Source organism: Vombatus ursinus, unplaced genomic scaffold, assembly GCF_900497805.2.
Source record: "Vombatus ursinus unplaced genomic scaffold, bare-nosed wombat genome assembly UNPS02014168.1, whole genome shotgun sequence".
Classification (NCBI taxonomy): Eukaryota; Metazoa; Chordata; class Mammalia; order Diprotodontia; family Vombatidae; genus Vombatus; species Vombatus ursinus.
This window is the reverse complement of record NW_020953946.1, coordinates 113,730-133,761: the sequence shown is the minus strand read 5'-3', so window position 1 is coordinate 133,761 and position 20,032 is coordinate 113,730. Positions and strand designations below refer to the sequence as shown.

Here is a 20,032-nt window from a genome sequence, read left to right as displayed (position 1 = left end):
GAGAGGCGATAAACTACATCAGTGGCATTTTTTATACTTTGGCAGATGCTGTATCACTGTGTTGAATGTTTTTGTTTATTTTTTTCCCGGTTTTTTTTTTCCCAGTCTGGATAGGGGAGTCAAAATGACTGTCAGGTAAAGAAGAAGAAAAGAGGTTATCAGTAAAACTTTTTTAAAAAACAGGCAAAACTAAGGGGCAGTTAGGTGGCACAATGGATAAAGCACTGGCCCTGAAGTCAGGAGGACCTGAGTTCAAATCCAAACTCAGACCAAACACTTGACACATACTATCTGTGTGACCCTGGGCAAGTCACTTAACCCCAATTGCCTAAAAAATAAAAATAAAAAAAAATAAAAACAGGCAAAACTTCCTAGGAAAAGGTCTCCATTATTGAGAAGGGAAAATCATCCCCAAGAAATTGTGGCCCTTGTGTAGGGGCTAAATTCCTTATGTCACTTTATCCCAGTTTGGGATCTCCCTCTCTGAGTTCCAGTTTTTAAATTCAACTGGTTCCCAACTACCTTCAGGTCCTCAAAGGAAGCACAGCTGCTGTTCAGCTCAGAGAGACAAGGGTCACAGTCCCCGAAGCCACCACCATCCTCCAGTAATTAAATGTGGGCCTTCTGAGGACATTGAGGGCATCTCCTTAAATTACAGTCACTGCCTAGACAATTCCATTTTAGGCTACTCATTCACCTAAAATTAGGAAAAATAAACATAAAAGAAATGGAGGCTCCATGTGTTCATAGACTATGGTAGTGGGGTAAGAATAGGCAGCTTCTTTTACCAACCTACCCCACCCCCTGCAGCAACTCACAGCACTTCTTGCCTCCATCACCACCAGTGAGGAAAAAGGTACTAAGAGATCATGGGTTTTCCCTTCTGTATTTAAACTCAATTTCTGTTCAAATGTGAGCTAGCTTTAGAGTCAGGAAGACTCCAAGTTTAAGTCCTGACTCTTATGTATACTGGCTCGGTGATCCTGGTCAAGTTAGTTGATTTTTCAGTGCCTCAAGGCAACTCACTAAGGCTAAAAATTGCAGATTAGGTACTCATCTACACTTGTAGAGGAAGTCCCTCGCTGGGAGCTCCCTACACCAATGAAATCATGAGTTCCTCCTCCCTCCACCCCTCCCCAAAAAAAGTTACACACATATATACATATATTATAATTACAAGTAAATACATGAAAAGGCATCAAATGCTTACTGTGTGCAAAGCATAGCTCTAAGAAAAGCATGACAGTCCCTGCTCTCAGGAAGTTCTAATTCTAATTGGGGAAATATCACATGTAGGTTTAGGTTGTAAGCCAAATGGAAAGGTCCAAAGATTTTTAGGGTACAGAAGTAAAACAAATCGTAATCCATCTTTTGAAAAATCTTTTCTTTTTTAATATTTTTTTTGGGGGGTGAGGCAATTGGGGTTAAGTGACTTGCCCAGGGTCACACGGCTAGTAAGTTTCAAGTGTCTGAGGCCAAATTTGAACTCAGGTACTCCTGACTCTAAGGCCAGAGCTCTATCTACTGTGCCACCTAGCTGCCCCTGAAACATCATTTCCGTTAACAAAATCATAATCTGTCTCTGATGTTAAACCATTTGACAGTGCCAGGGACTTTGATAGTGAGAACTTACTTTTCCAAGTCATAAGTAGTTATAATTGATGTTTCTATGTTATACTATGATTGAAAAAGTACTTTATACACAATCAAACCATTTGATCTTGACAATAGCCCTATGCAGTAGACAGTGCAAAGTATTATTTCCATTTTTCCATGAGAAAATTAAAGTGTAAAGATGTTAAGTAGTAGAGCACAGGAAGACCTGAGTTCAAATCTGGCCTGGACACTTATTAGCTGTGTAACCCTAGACAAGTCACTTACTTCTGTTTGTCTCAGTTTCCTTGACTGTGAAATGGGGATAATAAAAGCACTTACTCTGCAGTGTTGTAAGGACCAAATAAGATAATATTTGTGACAAGTGCTTGGTACATTGCCTGGCACATAGTAAGAGTTATAGAAATGCTTGTTTTCTTACCCTTCCCTTTTCCAGTATCGTATACCTCATAAGTGACTATGCCTAGACCAGATTTTTGACTCTCAAGTCCAATGACCTTTCCAGTACAATATGGAGAAGAATTCTGGGAAGCAAGGTGACTTAGTTTTCAACAGTTATAGAGTTATAGCATATCACAAGTAGACAGGACCTTAGAGGGTATTCAGTCTAATTTCCTTATTTTATTTCTCCTGTTTCATGATCAATTAGCTAATGATTGTGTGATTTCTTGTTTTTGTTTTTAGGCAAGTGAAAACAAGGAGTGCAGACTAAGTTTCTTCTATCCTTGGTGCCAAGGGGTAGACCTTGAAATTGAGGGATTTGCTGGGGAAAGATTTTTAGAAACATTACACTTTCCCCGAAGAGGTGATGTAGCATCATGTTTAACATATTTTTTTGATTTCTCATCACCCTCAAAACTAAATTTTGTGTGCACACAAATACGCAAATAGATTTTCTTTCATTTTTATCTTCCTAGGAAAAGAAGGGACCACTGAAGAAAATTTATCCTGCCAGGTTCATGATGCAAATCTCATGGACTGCAAATGGACAGTGAGAGAAACTCCAAGAGATATCCAGTATCAATTTTTTTACTCACAATACCCAAAGTAGGTTTTGGTCTTAAAGGGAAACCCCTTTATAATTCTGTCATACTAAAAGGTTTTTGGATCTTTCATAGAAATACTTTGCTTTTTCAAGGACTTTTGTGGATAAAGAATGTCCAGAATACAAGACAGATTCTGAAGGAAGACATGTTGGATGTCATTTTGATAACCTCTCAGGATTCAGAGACCCTGGAGAATATCACTTCCTAGTAACTGGAACCAGCAGTGGAAGGGAAGTCCAGTGTAGTGATAAGTACATTAAACTAAGTAAAATTGGTAAGAATAATTTATGTTTGTTACACATTCATGCTAGTGAGACATGGGTCATGTTTTTATTTGTAGTGATTGAATGAATGGTTTGGCTCTATAGCATCTCATAAAATGTACCTCAAGTGCCTCTTCTACCGGCCTGTTCTTCCTACAACTGAGATACTATATGTCTTCCTCATCGATACAATGTTTCTTTTTTTATTTAACAAAGTCTGTATTGATAGTTTTTACTTCTACATCACCTTGACTACCAAATATCTTTTCCCCTCCCCCTTGCCAAAGAACCATCTCCTGTACCAAAGATTTTAAAAGACAGGGGGAAAAAGTAGTTCAGCAAAAACTAACCAACACGACTAATGTTGTTGTTCAGTAGTGTCAGTCCTGTCCAACTCCTGTGATCCCATTTGGGGTTTTCTTGGCAAAGATACTGGAGCATTTCCTTCTCCAGCTCATTTCACAAATGAGGAAACTGAGGCAAGCAGGGTTACATGACTTGCCAAGGTCACCCGGCTAGGAAGAGTCTGAGGTCAAATTTGAACTAAGGGAAATGAGTCTTCCAACTCCAGTCCTGGCGCTCTATCCACTGCACCATCTAGCTGCCCAATACAACTAACAGATCATCTGTTTTGGACAGTACATTCAGTATTCCACACCCATAGTTTCTTACCTCTGCAAATTTGGGAAAGAAGTTCATTTTCCTTTATCTTTTTCAGAGATGAATATGGTCGTTATAATTGCATGATGTTGCTGTTGTTGTTTCCATTTACATTGTTGTAGTTAGTGGGCATATTACTGATTCTGCTTCCTTCACTTGATGTCACTTCCATTCATATACATCTTTCATGTGTATTCTTCGTAGTCTTATGGTTCAGTAATATTCCATTTCATTCATGCACCAGTATAACCATTCCCCAATCAGTGAGTATCTACTTCGTTTCCAGCACTTTACTACTACAAAAGGTACTGCTATAAATAATTTGGTGTATGTGGGACTTTTTTTTCCATCTTGGGGTATATGTGTACCAGTGGGACACTTTTTAGCAGGGAGGAAAATGGCAAAAAGCATGAAGGATAAAGCTGAAAACATGAGAAAATCAGTCAGTCAACAGGCATTTTTTTTATTATTAATTTATTTTTAGTTTTCAGCATTCATTTCCACAAGATTTTGAGTTTCAAATTTTCTCCCCATCTCATCCCTCCCCCACCCCAAGACAGTGTGCATTCTGAATACCCCTTCCCCCAATCTGCTCTCCTTTCTATCACCCCCTCCTTCTGTTATCCCCTTCCCCTTCTATTTTCCTGTAGGGAAGGATAGATTTCTATACCCCGTTGCCTGTATCTTATTTCCCAGTTACATGTAAAAATAACTTTTAACATTTGTTTTTAAAACTTTGGGTTCCAAATTCTCTCCCTTCCTCCTTCCCCATCCACCCTCACTGAGAAGGCAATCAACTCGATACAGGTTATACATGTGTAGTCATGCAAAACACTTCTATAATAGTCATGTTGTGAAAAACTAACTATATTTCCCTTCATCCTATTCTGTCCCCCCTACCCCTCCCCCATTTATTCTATTTTCTCCTTTGACCCTGTCCCTCCTCAAAAGTATTTGCTTCTGTTTACCCCCTCCCCCAATCTGCCCTCCCTTCTATCATCTCCCCTTCTCTTATCCTTTTCCCCCATTTTTCCATAGGATAAGATAGATAACAAGAATTTATTTTTAAGTACCTTCTAGATGCCAGGCACTTCTTCCACCAATGCAAATTAGCAATTCATTTCTAACTTGTAGTCTTTGAATCTCTTTAGGGAGATTAGAAAGTTCCCTGGGGCACTGACAGGTTAAATAACTTGCCTGTGGTCACACTGAGGGGCAGCTAGGTGTAGGAAATAGAGACCAGGTCTGGAGACTGGAAGGTCTGAATTCAAATTTGACCTTAGGCATTTGCTAGCTGTGTGAACCTGGGCAAGTCACTTAACCCCTATTTGCTTCAGTTTCTCATCTGTAAAATAGGGACACATTGAAGAAGGAAATGGTAAACCACTCCACTATCTTTGCCAAGAAAACCCTGTGGACACAACTGAACAACAACAATGGTCACATCACTAGAGAATAAGGTCCTAGAAACAACCCCAAACATTTATTAAGCACCTAGTACACAACACTAGGTACTGAAGACACAAAGAAAAAAAAAACAGCCCCTACCCTCAAGGAGTTAAGTGTTGGAAATATAAAGAAAGGCTTAAAACTGTCCCTGCTCTTAAGTTGTTCACAGTCTAGTGGGGAAGACTACATGAAAACAACTATGTACAAACAAGATACATACAGGATAAATTGGAAATAATAAACAGAAGGAAGGGCATATCATTAGGAAAGACTAAGAAAGACTCAAAGCCTTCTGTTTCCAGTCTTCTTACATCTTACTCCCCACCTCTATGGACTCTGGAATCCAATAACACTGGTCTTCTTCCTGTTCTTCATGTAAGACACTCTATCTCCTACTTCTATGCATTTTCCGTGACTGTTCCCATGCCTGGAATTCTACTAATCTACTAATCCACCTCTAGGGTTCCCTAGCTTTCTTCAAGTCACAGCTGAAATCCCATCATCTAAAAGAATTCTTTCCCAATTTCCTTTAATGGTAGGGTCTTTCCTTTAATGAAATAAAGGACTTTCAAGCATTCCTGATGAAAAGACCAGGGCTTAAACAAAAAAAAAAAAAGTAGGAAAGAAAGAAAGAAAAGACCAGAGCTGAGTAGAAAATTTGACATACAAACATAGGACTCAAAAGTAGCATAAAAAGATAAACATGAGTGAGAAATCATAAGGGACTAAACAAGATTAAATTGTTTGCATTCTTACACGTGGAGATGATAAATGTAACCCCTCAGAACCGTATCATCACAAAGGGTCTTAAAGTCTAACTAGAACGAGAGCCCAGATGTAATTTGGTTATGTTTGAATGCTCTCAAAAGAAGAATGGAAGGGTAAAGAAGAGAAATACACTGGGAGAGGAGAAAAGGGAGAGGAAAATAGGGAAAAATCATCTCACATAGATAGAGTGCACAAAAGAAGAGTTTATACAGGAAAGGGAACACTTGGAAGGTGCAGGAGACACTTGAATCTCACTCTCATCTGAATCAGTTAAAGGAGGGAAGAATACACATAGAAATAGTTGAGTACAGAAATTCATCTTATCCAACAGAGTTAAGAAGGAAAGGAGTTCAGGGGGTGGAAATAAGAGAGAGGGTATATTATGGGAGGCAGTAATCAGAAGAAAAACAGAAAATGTTCTACTTTTCAAGTACAGAAATCCAGATATGATTTAGCTAGATTTTAGTAAAGAATTTGTCAAAGTCACACAATATGTGAGATAGATTGTGGTACAATATGTTATATTCAGAGCTGATTGAATGGCCAGAACCAAAGAATAGTCAAGTTCATTGTTTAATGTCAAATTGGAAGTAGATTTCCAGTGTAGCACTCTAGGTATCTGTACTTGACCTGGTTCTATTTAATATGTTTACCCATGACTTAGGTAAAATGGTGCACTGGAGCCAGCTACTAACTGGCTCGTGAGAAAGATTGTTAAATGTTTAGTGTGCATATTTACACTTCAGAAAACAGCAAATGCTGAAAGATAGAATCATTCAATCATTTCCTGGTGAAATCGAGACTTGATTTATTATTTTGTTGTCTAGGCTTAAGAAAGTAAGGGAGGAATTCTTAATAACTTTTAATAATACAGTTTAAACTTAAAACTATACATCACCCTCCCCTCCCAAGAGGGCTGGTTGTTAAACATTTATAAGCACACCCTTTCATAAATGGCTTATTCATATAATTTGTGGGTGACCCAAAGCTGGGAGGAATATTTTTTTCCCTTGAGCTGGAAGGGACCTAGATCTTATTTTTAATTAATTAATTATTTTATTTTCAGTTTTCAACATTCACTTTTATAAGATTTTGAATTCTAAATTTTCCCCCCTTTCTTCTCCCCCTTCCCTAAGACTGTATGCAATCTAATATAGGCTATACATATACAATCACATCAAACATATTTCCACATTAGTCATGTTGTGAAAGAAGAATCAGAACAAAAGGGAAAAATCATGAGAAAGAAAAAAACAAAAAAGAGAGAGGAAACAGTATGCTTCGATCTGCTTTCAGATTCCATAGTTCTTTCTCTGGATGTGGATAGCATTTTTCATCATGAGTCTTTTGGAATTGTCTTAGATCATTGTATTTATGCACACTGTATTTATGCATTGTATTTATGTACATTCTACCCCAAGAATCATAGCTACTATGAAAAGAAGATAGATGACATGTATAGCCTGCATCAAGTGGCTTGCTTTCTCAATGAGGGTGGGTGGGGAGGGAAGAAGGGAGAAAATTTCAAACCCAAAGTTTTAAAAACAAATGTTAAAAATTGTTTTCACATGCAGCTGGGAAATAAGATATACAGGCAATGGGATGCAGAAATCTATCCTTCCCTATAAGAAAATAGAAGGGGAAGTGATAAGAGAAGGGGAGGTGATAGAAAGGAGGACAGATTAGGAGAAGGCATATTCAGAATGCACATTGTCTTTGGGTAGGGGTAGGGTCAAGATGGTGAGAAAATTTGGAACTCAAAATCTTGTGGAAGTCAATGTTGAAAACTAAAAGTAAATAACTTAAAAAAAAGAAGATAGATGGCAAATAGAGCTGGGGGGTAAAACTAGGCAACAGAGAGGAAGAGATATGGGATTTTGCCTGAGAAAATGATCTGAGGGTTTTCATGGACTGAAATGAGAAGAAAGTTTGATATAACAGTCAGAAAGCTAAAAGAATCATAAAATGCTTTGAGATGCATAATATCTAGGACTAGAGAGATGATAGTTCAGTTGAATTCCACCCTGGTTAGACCAATCTACATTTGTGTTTAATTTGGAGCATCATGTTTTAGGAAAGATATTCAATAGCTGGATAGCATCTAGAGAAGAGTGACTAGGATAGTGCAGGATCTTGAAAATGAAACCGTATGAAAATCAGTTAAAGGAATTGGGGATGTTTAGTTGAGAGAAAAGAAGAATTGGCTACCCAAGACATAATAGCTGTCTTTGAGTATTCAAAATGCTAGAACATTAGAGGGAATTATTCTGCTTGGTTGGAACAAGAATTAGTTGGTCAGAATTAGGAGCAATGGATGAAGGCTTCAAAGAGATTAATTTGAGGGAAAAAATATGTACAATTACAGTCCTCCCTCATATCACTGGACTTTGGAGTTAAATGATATCAATCTGTATAGATGGAGTGATGGTGTTTCACTGTTCCTTAATGATGAGAACACCTCAAGCTAAATGGCTTGGTGAAATGTTGAATCCCCCTGCCAGTTCAGTTCAACAAGCATTTTTTAACAACTACTATGTGTATGGCGCTTTCCTAAGGCTGAAAATTTTTATTGGACCTGCACTCCCAATGAGGAAACTCCTTCACTAATACAAATTAGCAATATATATGTAACCTGTAGTCTTAGAAAGTTCCTTAAGGCACTGAAAAATTAAATCTTTTGTTTACAGTCACATCTCTAGAGTGAGGTGGTAGAATCACCAGGCATTTATTAAGCACCTGCTATATGCTAGGCACAACACTATTTATTGGAATCACAAAGACAAAAACAAAATAGCTCCTGCCGTAAGGAATTTAGGTTCTATTATTGGTTATACAAAATGAACACAGATAAGTAAAGTCAAAATGGATAGAAAGTAATTTTGGTGTGGGGGACAGCACTCATCACTGAGGAGATCAGGGAAGGCCCCACATAGAAGGTGACACCTGAGTTGAGCCTTGAAAGAAGCTAGAAATTCTAAGAGGCAGAAGTGAAGAGGGAAAGCACTCCAAACTTGGCAGTCATACATAATGTTGGTCAAAGTAAATTTTCTGGACCTCAGTTTCCTCATGTGTCAGATGAGGTGGTTAGACCAGAATGACTTCTGTCATAGAATTTGTCCAAGAATTTGGAACTCAAAGTTTTAAAAATAAATATTAAAAATTGTTTTTACATGTAACTGAGGAAAAATAAAATACTAAATAAATACAAAAATAAATAAATATATTTTTTTAAAGTGCTCTTCTCTTAATGCTGAAACATTAGAGGAAGATCAGACATGTTTTGCCTGGCCTGAGAGAGAACTAGGAGTAGTAGATGAAAAATTAAAAAAGGCAAATTAAGGATTGAGATAAGGTAAAACTTCCTAATAATTAAGTTTAGCTGAAAGTGGAATGGGCCTTCTCAATAGCTGGTGGGGTGGTTTTCTCATACTGGAAGTCTTAAGCAGGTGCAATATTTTGTAGATCAGTTCAAGGATTTTGTAAAAGAGAATCTTGTTCAGCTAAACATTAGAGTGATTGGTCTCTGAAGTCCCTTCTATGATTCTATGATTCTGGTAGCCAGATAATCAGGTTTTATCTTGGAATTAGAAATAGTCTTTGGCAATACAATGATCCAAGATGATTCCAAAAGACTTGTGATGGAAAATGCTAACCATATCCAAAGAAAGAGCTATGGAGTCTGAATGTAGACTGAAGCATACTATTTTCACTTTTTTGTTTTTTTTTTTCTTTCTTATGGTTTTTCTCTTTCATTCTGATTCTTCTTTCACAACATGACTAATGTAGAAATATTTACATGATTGTACATGTATAACCCATATCACATTGTTTGCTGTCTTGGGGAGAATGGAAGGGAGGGGGGAGGGAGGGGAGGAAGAAAAATTTGGAACTCAAAATTTAAAAAAATAAATGTTGAAAACTATCTTTACATGTAATTGAAAAAAAATAAAATACTATTAAGGGGGAAGGAAAGAAATAGTCTGTGGAAAATATAGATAGTTGCAGGGCAGCTAGGTGGCACAGTGGATAGAGCACCAGCCCTGAAGTCAGGAGGACCTGAGTTCAAATCTGACCTCAGACCAAACATTTGACACTTACTAGCTGTGTGACCCTGGGCAAGTCACTTAACCTCAATTGCCTTAAAAAAAAAAATACAGATAGTTGTGAGTAGAGACTGTGAATCCAAGAAGGAGGAAAACTTTTGATATTCTACATCCAAAAGATATGGGTTTTATTCCAACTAAGTTGGGTTTTATAACAATTGGTTAAGTGAGAGGAGAGAATGGCAAAAAATGATTTGTCCAAAGAAGAGTGGGACAGGTTAAGTTTCATGTTGAGAGCTTCCAGAGATGGGTTTGGTGACTCAGAATAATATTGCAGGTCTGGGTTTGTCAGTGCATAGAAATCTCTATCATCATTTGTTGTCATCATGCATGACGTACACTAGTCAGATAAGGCATCTTAATCACAGGTGAGAGAGGGATAAGGAAAAAAACTTCAATAGAAACAGCCAGAGTAGCTGGTAATATAAGGTATAATTACTTAATACCATGAACATTCTATCCACTTTTTTTGCTTTTTTTTTTGCTTTTTTTTTTTTAACCCAGCATGCCCATGATTGGTACATTAGGAAAGCACAACAGAGTAGATTGTTAATTTCAAGTATGTGACCATTCTCTCTCACCTCTACCCTACTATACTTGTATGTTTTCTGAAACTGACAAACATCAACAAATATGGGCACTAAAACAGTTTCCCTGTTCATTTTGAATTCTTGGAATACTTGGTTTCCTTCAATTCAGTTTTTTTCTTTGTTTGTTTTGTTTTTAGGTAATCAGGGTTAAGTGACTTGCCCAGGGTCACAGTCAGTGTCTGAGGCCAGATTTTAATTCAGGCGCTCCTGACTCCAGGGCCAGTGCTCTATCCACTGTACCACCTAGCTGCCCCTGCTTCAACTCATTTGTAAAGTCACCTTCTGCAGGAGGCATTTTCCATTCGGCCAGTTGCTAATGCCTTCCCATTTAAGAGGAATAATAAGATAACTTCTCTCTGTCTGTCTCTCCCCCTCCCTCCTTGTGTGTGTGTGTGTGTGTGTGTGTGTGTGTGTGTGTGTGTGTGTGGTCTCTATTAGAATGTAAGCTTCTTGATGGCAGGGACTTTTGTAGTTTTTTCTATTTGCAGTGTTTAGCACAATGCCTGGAATGTAATAAGTACTTAATAAATGTATGTTGATTGATTCCTGGTTCTGTCTACTTCATTCTGCATTGGTTCATATAACTCTTTCCATGCTTCTCTACATTCTTCATGTTATTATTTTTTTTTATTTTTTGCAGCACAGGATTATATTCATGTGCCACAATTTATTTATACATCTCCCCAACTGATAGGCACCTACAGGATAGGCACTTAATAAGACTAGCCTACCATCCTGGCAGAGCCAGCCAAACCCAGGCTGGGTTTTACATGTACAACAGCATATCCTAGGATCAGGACAAATGGCTGAAACCTAGGATGTACTTTGTTTTGAATTGTACCTTTCTCCATGGAATCTAAAAAACAGTTTTGTGTGTGTTTGCATCCCACCCACTGTTAAACCTGAATCTTCCTCTCTTGATCATTTTGTTGTAGTATTTGTATATTTTGCTGAATATATTCTGTATATTTGTATGTTTGCTGAACATATATACTTATAGAAACACATATGTAATATATACACATACATACATAAGTTATATATAACTATGTGTAGTTATATAGTTTCACATAGATTATACTATGTAATAAATAGTATATTTGTACATATGAATACTATACATATAAGTACTATAAATAGTATATATGTACATATATATAATACTTTAACTCAACACCTAAACAATTAAATTATTTTTCTTCTACAATTATACAAGTTACAAAGAATGTACCAATTTTCATTGATAGAATGTATCACTGCAAATTCCCCATACCAATGAAATCACAGGACTAGTTCCTACCCCTAGTTACTGAGGCAAGTACATTTCCAAAGTATATGTAAGGAAAACATTGACTTCTCTATTATCCATCACAATGTTTATGTTTCTATTCCAGAAATATTTACACCACCAAATATCAACATAAACTGCACAAATCTTAGCTGTAGCATGCAGTGGCAGCTACCCAAAAGAAGAGAATTATGGGACACTAACTTTGAATATCAGCTTCAAATTCAAAAGGTAAATTTTTTTGTCACTTCTTAAATCATACTCCATGAAACTGTTCCCTATATTATGTGCGCTGAAAGATCCATTTCCCTCAACCTAACTTTCTTTCTGATCAGAGTAATTCTATTGCACCAAAACTTCCTCCAATCTGAACAACTTTCCCTTCTTTTCCTTGTTATTTTCTCCTCTCGAAGGTGCAAGGATGGTCTTCTGTCTTTTCTAAATGGAAACTAGCCATCAACAATGAGAAATTAATCTTTGGGCAATATGAAAGAATATCACAACAGGAAAAAAATAGTGCGATAGTTATTGTCACCTTAATAAATAACAGGACATAATCTGTCTTCACCATTTTGTAACCCATTTTCACTTCATTTACTCCAATCTTCTAGCCAAGGCCAACTTCTTTGCCCATGCCCTTGATTTCTCTCCTCTCCCCTATCCTATGGGATCTTGCCACTTCAATCATTCCTTATTTTTCTGTCATCATCAATCTCTCACTATCCACTGGCTCCTTCCCTGCCACCTACAAAAATGCTTAGGTCTTTCCAGGCCTTTAAAAAAATCCTTCACTTGAACCTGCCAAACTAACCTCCTACACCTTTTATTCCTTTCACAACCAAACTCCTAAAAGAGATGGTCTCATTTTCTCATTTTTTATTCATGTCATCCCTTTAATATCTGACTTCCAACCCCACCACTACACTGAAATTGTTCCCTCCAAAGTTGCCAATGATCTCTTAGTAGCCAAATCCAATGGCTTTTTCTGTGTCCTATTAATCTAGTTGACCTCTGCAACTTTTGACTTAGAGATTACCCTTTCCTCCAGGATGCTCTCCCCTCCATTTGTTTCTGTGATACTTCTTTCTCCTAATCCTTATCCTTCCTATCTGATCTCTCTTCAGTTTCTCTTGCTGAGTCATCACCCTTCTCCCAAATACCAAACACTGTTTTCTCAAGGTTCTCTTGTGTGTCCTCTTCCTTTCTCTCTTTCTATACCCTCTTTCTTGATCATATCACCAGCTCCCATGAGTTCAAATATCATTTCTATATATCTATGTCTCAAATTTATATATCTAGCCCCAATTATTCTCTGGAGTTAAAGTTCCATATTACTTACTTTCTACTAGACATCTCCACTTGAATGTTCTGTAAGCATCTCAAACTCAACGTTTCTAAAATGGAATTAATATTTTCCCCTCAAATCTTTCTCTCCTCCAAACTTCTCTACTTTTGTAGAGAGAATCCTTCTAGTCACCCAGAATTGCAGCCTCACAGTCATTCTTTACTTTTCTCTCTCTCCTTCCCCCAAATCCAATTAGTTGCCAAGTCTTTCCTGCCCCCACTACATTTGTCTCATCTATCCCCTTCCCTCTATTCATATAACCTCTATCTTAGTTTACCTTGTCCCTTTCACCTGGCCTATTGAAATAGCCTTCAAATTGGTCTTCTTCAATCTATGTTCCTCACTATTCCTGAATTGATATGGCTAACATACAAGTCTGACCATGCCACTCTCCTATTCAAAAATCTTCAGAGCATCCCTACCACCTCTATGATAAAATACAAAATTTCATTTAAAGCTCTACCTTGAGAAACAGTGTGTCAGAGGGGTGAAAGTGCTGGATTTCGAGTCAGAAAGACAAAATTCAAATCCTGCCTCTGACGTTTGTTAGCTGTGTGACTATGGGAGAATCACTTAATTTCTCTGAGCCTCAGTTTCCTCATCTGCAAAATGGAGTGGGGGTGGGCTGGGCTGAATGACCTCTAAAATCCCCTCCAGCTCTAAATCTATGATCCTGTGAGCCTAATAAGACACCCACTTACCTCTCCTTACTTCATATTGGTCTTCAAATTGCTCCTTTTATGTGTTCTCTATTTCAGTCCAACTGACCTATTTGCTGATCCAAATATACACACACAACATTCTACTCCTTCCTCTTGGGTCTTTGCTAAAGTCGTTTCCTCAAGTCTAGAATGTACTTCCCTCCACTCTGCCTAGTAAAATCTCCACTTTCTTCACAGCACATCTCAAGTGCCACCAGTCCTACCTGAGGCCTTTCCTAATTCCCCTATTTGTTGGCACTCTTTCCTTCTTGAAGTTGCTTTATATTCCTTTGTGTGTGTACTTTGTTCAAAATCACAAAACCTTATGGCAGCCCTATTTAGTGGTAGAAGAATTCAAGCCAAATTCCTGAGAGGGAATCCTTTGCAGGCTGAAGGGAAGAGAAGAGTTTCTTTATTTTTCGTTGTCCTCTCCCCATTCCCCCTAGCCAGCCATTTGATTTTGAGAGATTCGGAGGTCACCTTAGCAACCAGAAGTGGTAGCAGTTACCACCAGAACAGTTAGTAGCCAAAGAGTGAGGAAAGGCCTGAAGACAGATGTGTAAAGTCACCCAAAGATAGTGATTTTCAAGGAGTGAGACACTTTGTGACAGAGAAAAGTGCTGACTGGGAGCTCTTTAAAGGAAGGGATCCTTAGAGGCTAATAGAGAGTTACACCTAAGGAGAACTTCATGATAACTTTATGACAAGGGGACAAAAATTTCCACTAATCAGGAGTTGTGGGTGACCCCTTTTGTCACCATGTACTCTACACATTCTTCACTACCATTATACTTTACATTTAAGCCCATTCTTTTCGAGGGAAAATGTGCCCTAGACTTCTTTTTTGGGGGGGAGGGGGTACCAAATGTTTTATACTAGCCATTTTTTTTTTGGTGAGGCAATTGGGGTTAAGTGACTTGCCCAGGGTCCCACAGCTAATAAGTGTCAAGTATCTGAGACTGGATTTGAACTCAGGTTCTCCTGACTTCAGGGTCAGTGCTCTATCTACTGTGCCACCTAGATGCCCTATACTAACCATTCTTAACCATCTCAGTAAATATGTTTTTTAAAAGTTCATTAAATTCTAAATGACTGATAATCAAAGGGAAGTACATAGGTAAAGGTTTGTCTATCAAGATTAACCCTGGAACCCTGAGAATCAGAATAATCTGAACTTCTGGGGACCCCATAGTAGGAATAATACATTAACTTAGCATGAGCAACTCCATTTTATTTTAGGCTTCCATTTTGTAATTAAACAGTTGCTATGTAAGTTGTTTTTCTATAATAAGATAAGCACTTGTATATAGTTTCATGTTTCAATGATTGTTTGTATGTGTGTCCCCCAAATCTAGTAAACAACTGATAAACATGGTAATGACATTAAGAAACTAAACCTTGGTTGGTAGTTTCCATTCCTCATAAGATTAATTAATTGATCACCAATCAGAACTTAATATAACTGATAAATGTCTTTAGACAGACCTATAAAAACCCACTGGAGACAATAGCCATCAATCTGCTTCTGGATGGCCAATAGAACTGATTCCTAAATTCCCCAGAGACTCAAGCATTCCATGTTCACTAGCATGAACTCATACTTAGCAGAACACTACCTTGAAAGGAGACATAGAACTCGGCAGAGGGAAACTTTGGCCTGAATACTGGTAAAGTACATGTTTACCAGGATCTTTAGCAATCAGGTTGATGGTTTGTCCCTATAGGGGTTAATGTTTATATTGTTGAGTAGATAATTACATTCAGTTGTTTAATAAACAGTGATGAAATGCACTGTGAGTGTAAATTTATTTTAGTCTTTCCATTGCCTTAGTATATGTAATAGTAAATTGGTTTGGCATGTGCACCATGCATTATAGACGCCAAACCACAGTATGAGTGACAGTTGGGGAAGTGAACCCAGAGGGACTGCTACAAATACAATTGTGCCCTGACTACTCAGGACCAGCAACACATGTATGGTATATGAAGGTCATGCTATAAAACAAAACTAGCCATTCAGGTCAGGCTTTCTAGGAATTAGATCTGCAACCCTAGCCTTGTTGGCACTGTGGTTTAACTCATCAAGCTAACCCAAGCCATAGCAATTTACTGAATTAGCACTAGGGCTCTTAGACTATTATTTTTATTCTGGAATTGTAATTTCATCAATGTAGAGAATATTAGCATGTGGAAACTCCTGCCCTAGATACAGATTAGCGACGCCCCTTTAATGAAGTATTAGAGAGTTGCCTTAGGGGCACTGAGAGTTTAAGTGTTTTATCTATAGTCACAAGATCTGAATCTCCTTCACCCACACTGTTTCTTAGTGACTTTCAGAAACTCAGTCATTCAAAGACAAAAGTACCTTAAAAAGGTTATCATCTCAAGGCAACAGGCCTTTCTTACCTGTGAATGACCAGGGGACTCATTAACCAAGGAAGTTTCTTAATGCCATGCACAAAATAAGGACAGAATGTAAACCTGGGTCTAACCCTTCCAAATCACAGGAATTGATAAGTTTTCTTCTTCAGAAACTTAAAGTGACTTGTAGAGAGAGTCTATATAGAACAGCTCCTTGTGTATAAAACATAAGTTGGAGACCCTAGTAGAGAAGGAAACAAAAGAGCTGAAGGAATGCCTCTCTACTTTCTATATTAACACAAATAAAGAAGGATTTCTGGAAAGAGCAGAGGGGTTCCAAAGGGGATACATAGAAGAAAAAGAATCTCAAAAGTCAAAGTGGGAATCCTAACCTGTGATCAGGAAGTTGGAAGGTATCAAAATGTGGCAGAAGAAGGACCCATAAACCTTTGGAGCTCCAAATGGCCAACTTCACCCTCTATGGGACGAACTAAAGAAAATGAAGTTTTATTACTTCAAGGAATAATTCACAGATGCCACCATGAGAGAAATCATCTAGTACTCAGAGGAAGAAGTAGCAAAGAGTAGTGGTTGATAATTTTCCAAGTACACCAGTGTCTTGACCAGATAACCTAATTCTTCCTCAATGAAATTTTTTGTTACTACTACCATAATCAATTTTTCCTTACTGGTCAAATTTAGATCTAGAATTGTTTGTCTCACCTTTTAAAGAAAGAAATTTCCATTAAGTCAAGTTGTGCATTTGTCAAGTGCTTTGTTTTAGCAGAGAAAATGTGTGCTTGAAGACATCTTGATTGTTGAAGACTCCTTTTGCTACTTATGCCATATCTTTGTGGTGTGTTTGTGAGGTTTCTTGAACTTGTCATTCATTCCTTTGGTCCATATGGTCTGTAGCATAATCTAACCACATTAATTCTATTTGTTCTGTTGATCTTGACTTAAATGTTCTCTCTGCTTTGCTTCCTCTTTTTGGTTCAGGGATTTCCTTGTATGTCTAGGGGAATTGGGATAAGAATTGAACCTAAGATCCTAACTTCCTTTGGTTCCTTCAAGTCCAAGATAAAAATAAATCTCACCTTCTACATGAAGCTTTTCCCAATCCGCCTTAATGCTAGTGCCTTCCATCTTTTGATTTTCTCCAGTTTATCCTGAATATGAATTTTTTTTCTACACAATTGTTTTCATGTAGTCTTTCCCATTAGACTGTGAGCTCCTTGAGAGCAGAGACTGACTTTTACTTTTCCTTATCTACGCAGCCCTCAGCACAGGACCTGGCACATAGAAGGTGTTTAACAAAAGCTTATTGTCTAATTAACTGATTTCATTGGCCCAAGGAACTCCCAGATAAGGAAAGGCCATTTACTAATACAGGTTGACACCTTTTCCAAAACTTATAATTTTAGAGAATTGCTTACTTTTATTTACTTTTCCTTTTGAATAAGATACACCTTTCCATAATAATAATAGCTTTAATGTTTGCAAAGCTTTTTATATGTATTATCTCATTGCTTCTCACACATTTATAGATACAAACACTTGAGGTCATGGGTTTCATTGTGGTCCCTCTTTTTCCAAGTTATCTTCTATGAATGACTGGTCTTCTTCACTGATATTCTTCTTCTTCTACAGTACCTATAAATCTGGGTGGCATCTGACTTGGTGGATAAGTACTGGCACCATTCTTCTTTCTCTTCCTCTCTTGTCTAAAGACATAAATAGCATGATAATCAAAATTTTAGATGACATGACATGATCATGTTGGATAACAGAGGCAGAATCCAAAAAATCTCATAGTCTAAAAATGTGGGTTGAATCTAATAAGATGAAATTTATAAGGATCACTGTAACATTCTATATTTGGGTTCAGATTCTCAACTGCAGAAGTATATAGGGTATGGGAAGTATATCTAACAACAGTTCATGTGAGGAAAAAAAATAGGTCTTAGTAGACATGTCACAAGCTCAATGAAAAAGCAACATGAATGAAAAACAAAACAAAAAAATGCCAACAAATTCAATCTTAGGTTACACTAATAGAGGAATAGTTTCCAGAATGACTCATTATCAAATCAGATCTAGAGCATTGTGTCAAAAATTAAAAGACTCTTTCCAAAAGGACTCTGATAAACTGAATTATCCAGAGGATATTGACTAAGATAGGGAAGGGGATGCTGAACATGACTAGGGAAGGTTGGCTGAAGAGATTGGACACGTAAAACACAAAGAAAATTCAAGGGCAATGTGCTAGCTGCCTTCTAGAATTTCCTAGATTGATGATAACATTTAGAGCTGGAAGAATACTGTCAAGAGGAAGAAGGATTTGACTTGTTCTGTTTGGGTCAAGAGGCCCCAAGTACAGTGGATAAAATAGGTGGAAATCCCTGTTGAAGAAAACAATTGACCCTCGAATTTTAGCCAAATCTGTCATTACATTTTTATTAATGTATCAACATACTGTTGGGAAGGAAGATATAGCTAGATATAGATATACTTCCCATATAGAATGGATAGAGTGCTGGCCCTGGAGTCAGGAGGACTTGTGTTCAAATCCTGACTCAGACATTAGCTGTGTTACCCTCTGGCATGATTTATGATTCCCTTGACAATGCAAAGAAAAATTAACCAAAGCATAGACTTGCAAGGCATGGCCTATATGAGAAGAAAAAGACATCAAGAAAACAGTGAAAGGAATGCAAGAACAGAATGAGGAAAGTCAGGGGTACTGCAAAAGCAAATGTTGGTACCGGCAAAAAGACAGAATAAAAAACACTATGGATGATGTTTATCTGTGAAGATAATTTTTCATCAGAGCATAAATAAAGTATGTAAAAACTAGAAAAAAACTAAAAAGAAAAAAGAAAAAAATGGGGAAAGATAGTATAGTCAAATCATTTTAATCCACTTTGGGATTGGCTGCAATCATCCACAGGAAGTCGTAGCTTTAGAATTTTTTCCCATACAGCCTACCATATTTTCTCATTTGCATTAGAGATTGTATTGCCTTTCCTGGAAATAAGGGAGGAAATCAAGAAGGCCATTTCTCAGGGGGATTAGAATTCAAGACACTTACTTGATTTTGCTTTTTTTTGTTGTTTTTACAGGTTGCTAACAAGAATATCTTAGAATCAGAAGTGAGTATTACTTTCTCTAACATTACTAAACTTTTGACTCCAAAAGCAAATACTGTGTTGAAGAGTAGCAAATCTTTCATAGCTGTCTTGTTTCTACTGATACAACCAATTAATTTCATTTATTTAGCATTATTATTTAGAAAATTGGGTCAAAATGAAGTTGGGCTCTTCTGGATAGCCACAGCTGGGTAGATGGAAAACTACCCTTGAGGGATTTCACTTTCTCAGGATAACACAATAAGTCAAAGACTTAAATTGATGCTAGACCTCCATCACTATGTTTTGACTAACTGAACTCTTATCTACTCTTTTTTATGGTTTTATGGTTACTGGGTAAGTATATACTGAATAAGTTCTCTGTGGTCTGATGAGTAGGTTGTTAAGATGACATTGACATACAATTGCCTTTTTAAAAATCCTGATTTCACTGTAGAGAACCCCTCCATTTTTTTAAGAATGAAAAAAAAAATTTACTTATTACAGCCTTAGAGTTGCCTAAAAAGTTAATTAATCTGTCCAGGGTCATACAACCAGTAGGCAAACAGAGTTAAGGCTTAAACCTAGATCTTCCTGACTCTAATTCTGATGTACTATTCCATCTTTTCACTTTCCATTTACACTTAGAAAAATGAAAGATAACTTTGGATCGAAGCATATAGTATCTTCATCTGCTTTAATACAGTCCAAGAATG

At 37.3% G+C, this 20,032-nt stretch overlaps 1 protein-coding gene across 2 annotated transcripts in view; it reads left to right on the top strand.

Moving 5' to 3' along the window:
- The window catches only part of IL3RA (interleukin 3 receptor subunit alpha), a 59,718-nt gene that overhangs the window by 16,981 nt on the left and 22,705 nt on the right, over positions 1-20,032 (top strand). For both annotated transcript variants that reach the window (XM_027859492.1, XM_027859491.1), the window contains 5 exons: positions 2,299-2,419; positions 2,532-2,661; positions 2,753-2,934; positions 11,888-12,012; positions 19,311-19,340. In XM_027859492.1, the coding sequence (XP_027715293.1) occupies positions 2,299-2,419; positions 2,532-2,661; positions 2,753-2,934; positions 11,888-12,012; positions 19,311-19,340 (588 nt within the window). The remainder of the gene's footprint in view (positions 1-2,298; positions 2,420-2,531; positions 2,662-2,752; positions 2,935-11,887; positions 12,013-19,310; positions 19,341-20,032) is intronic.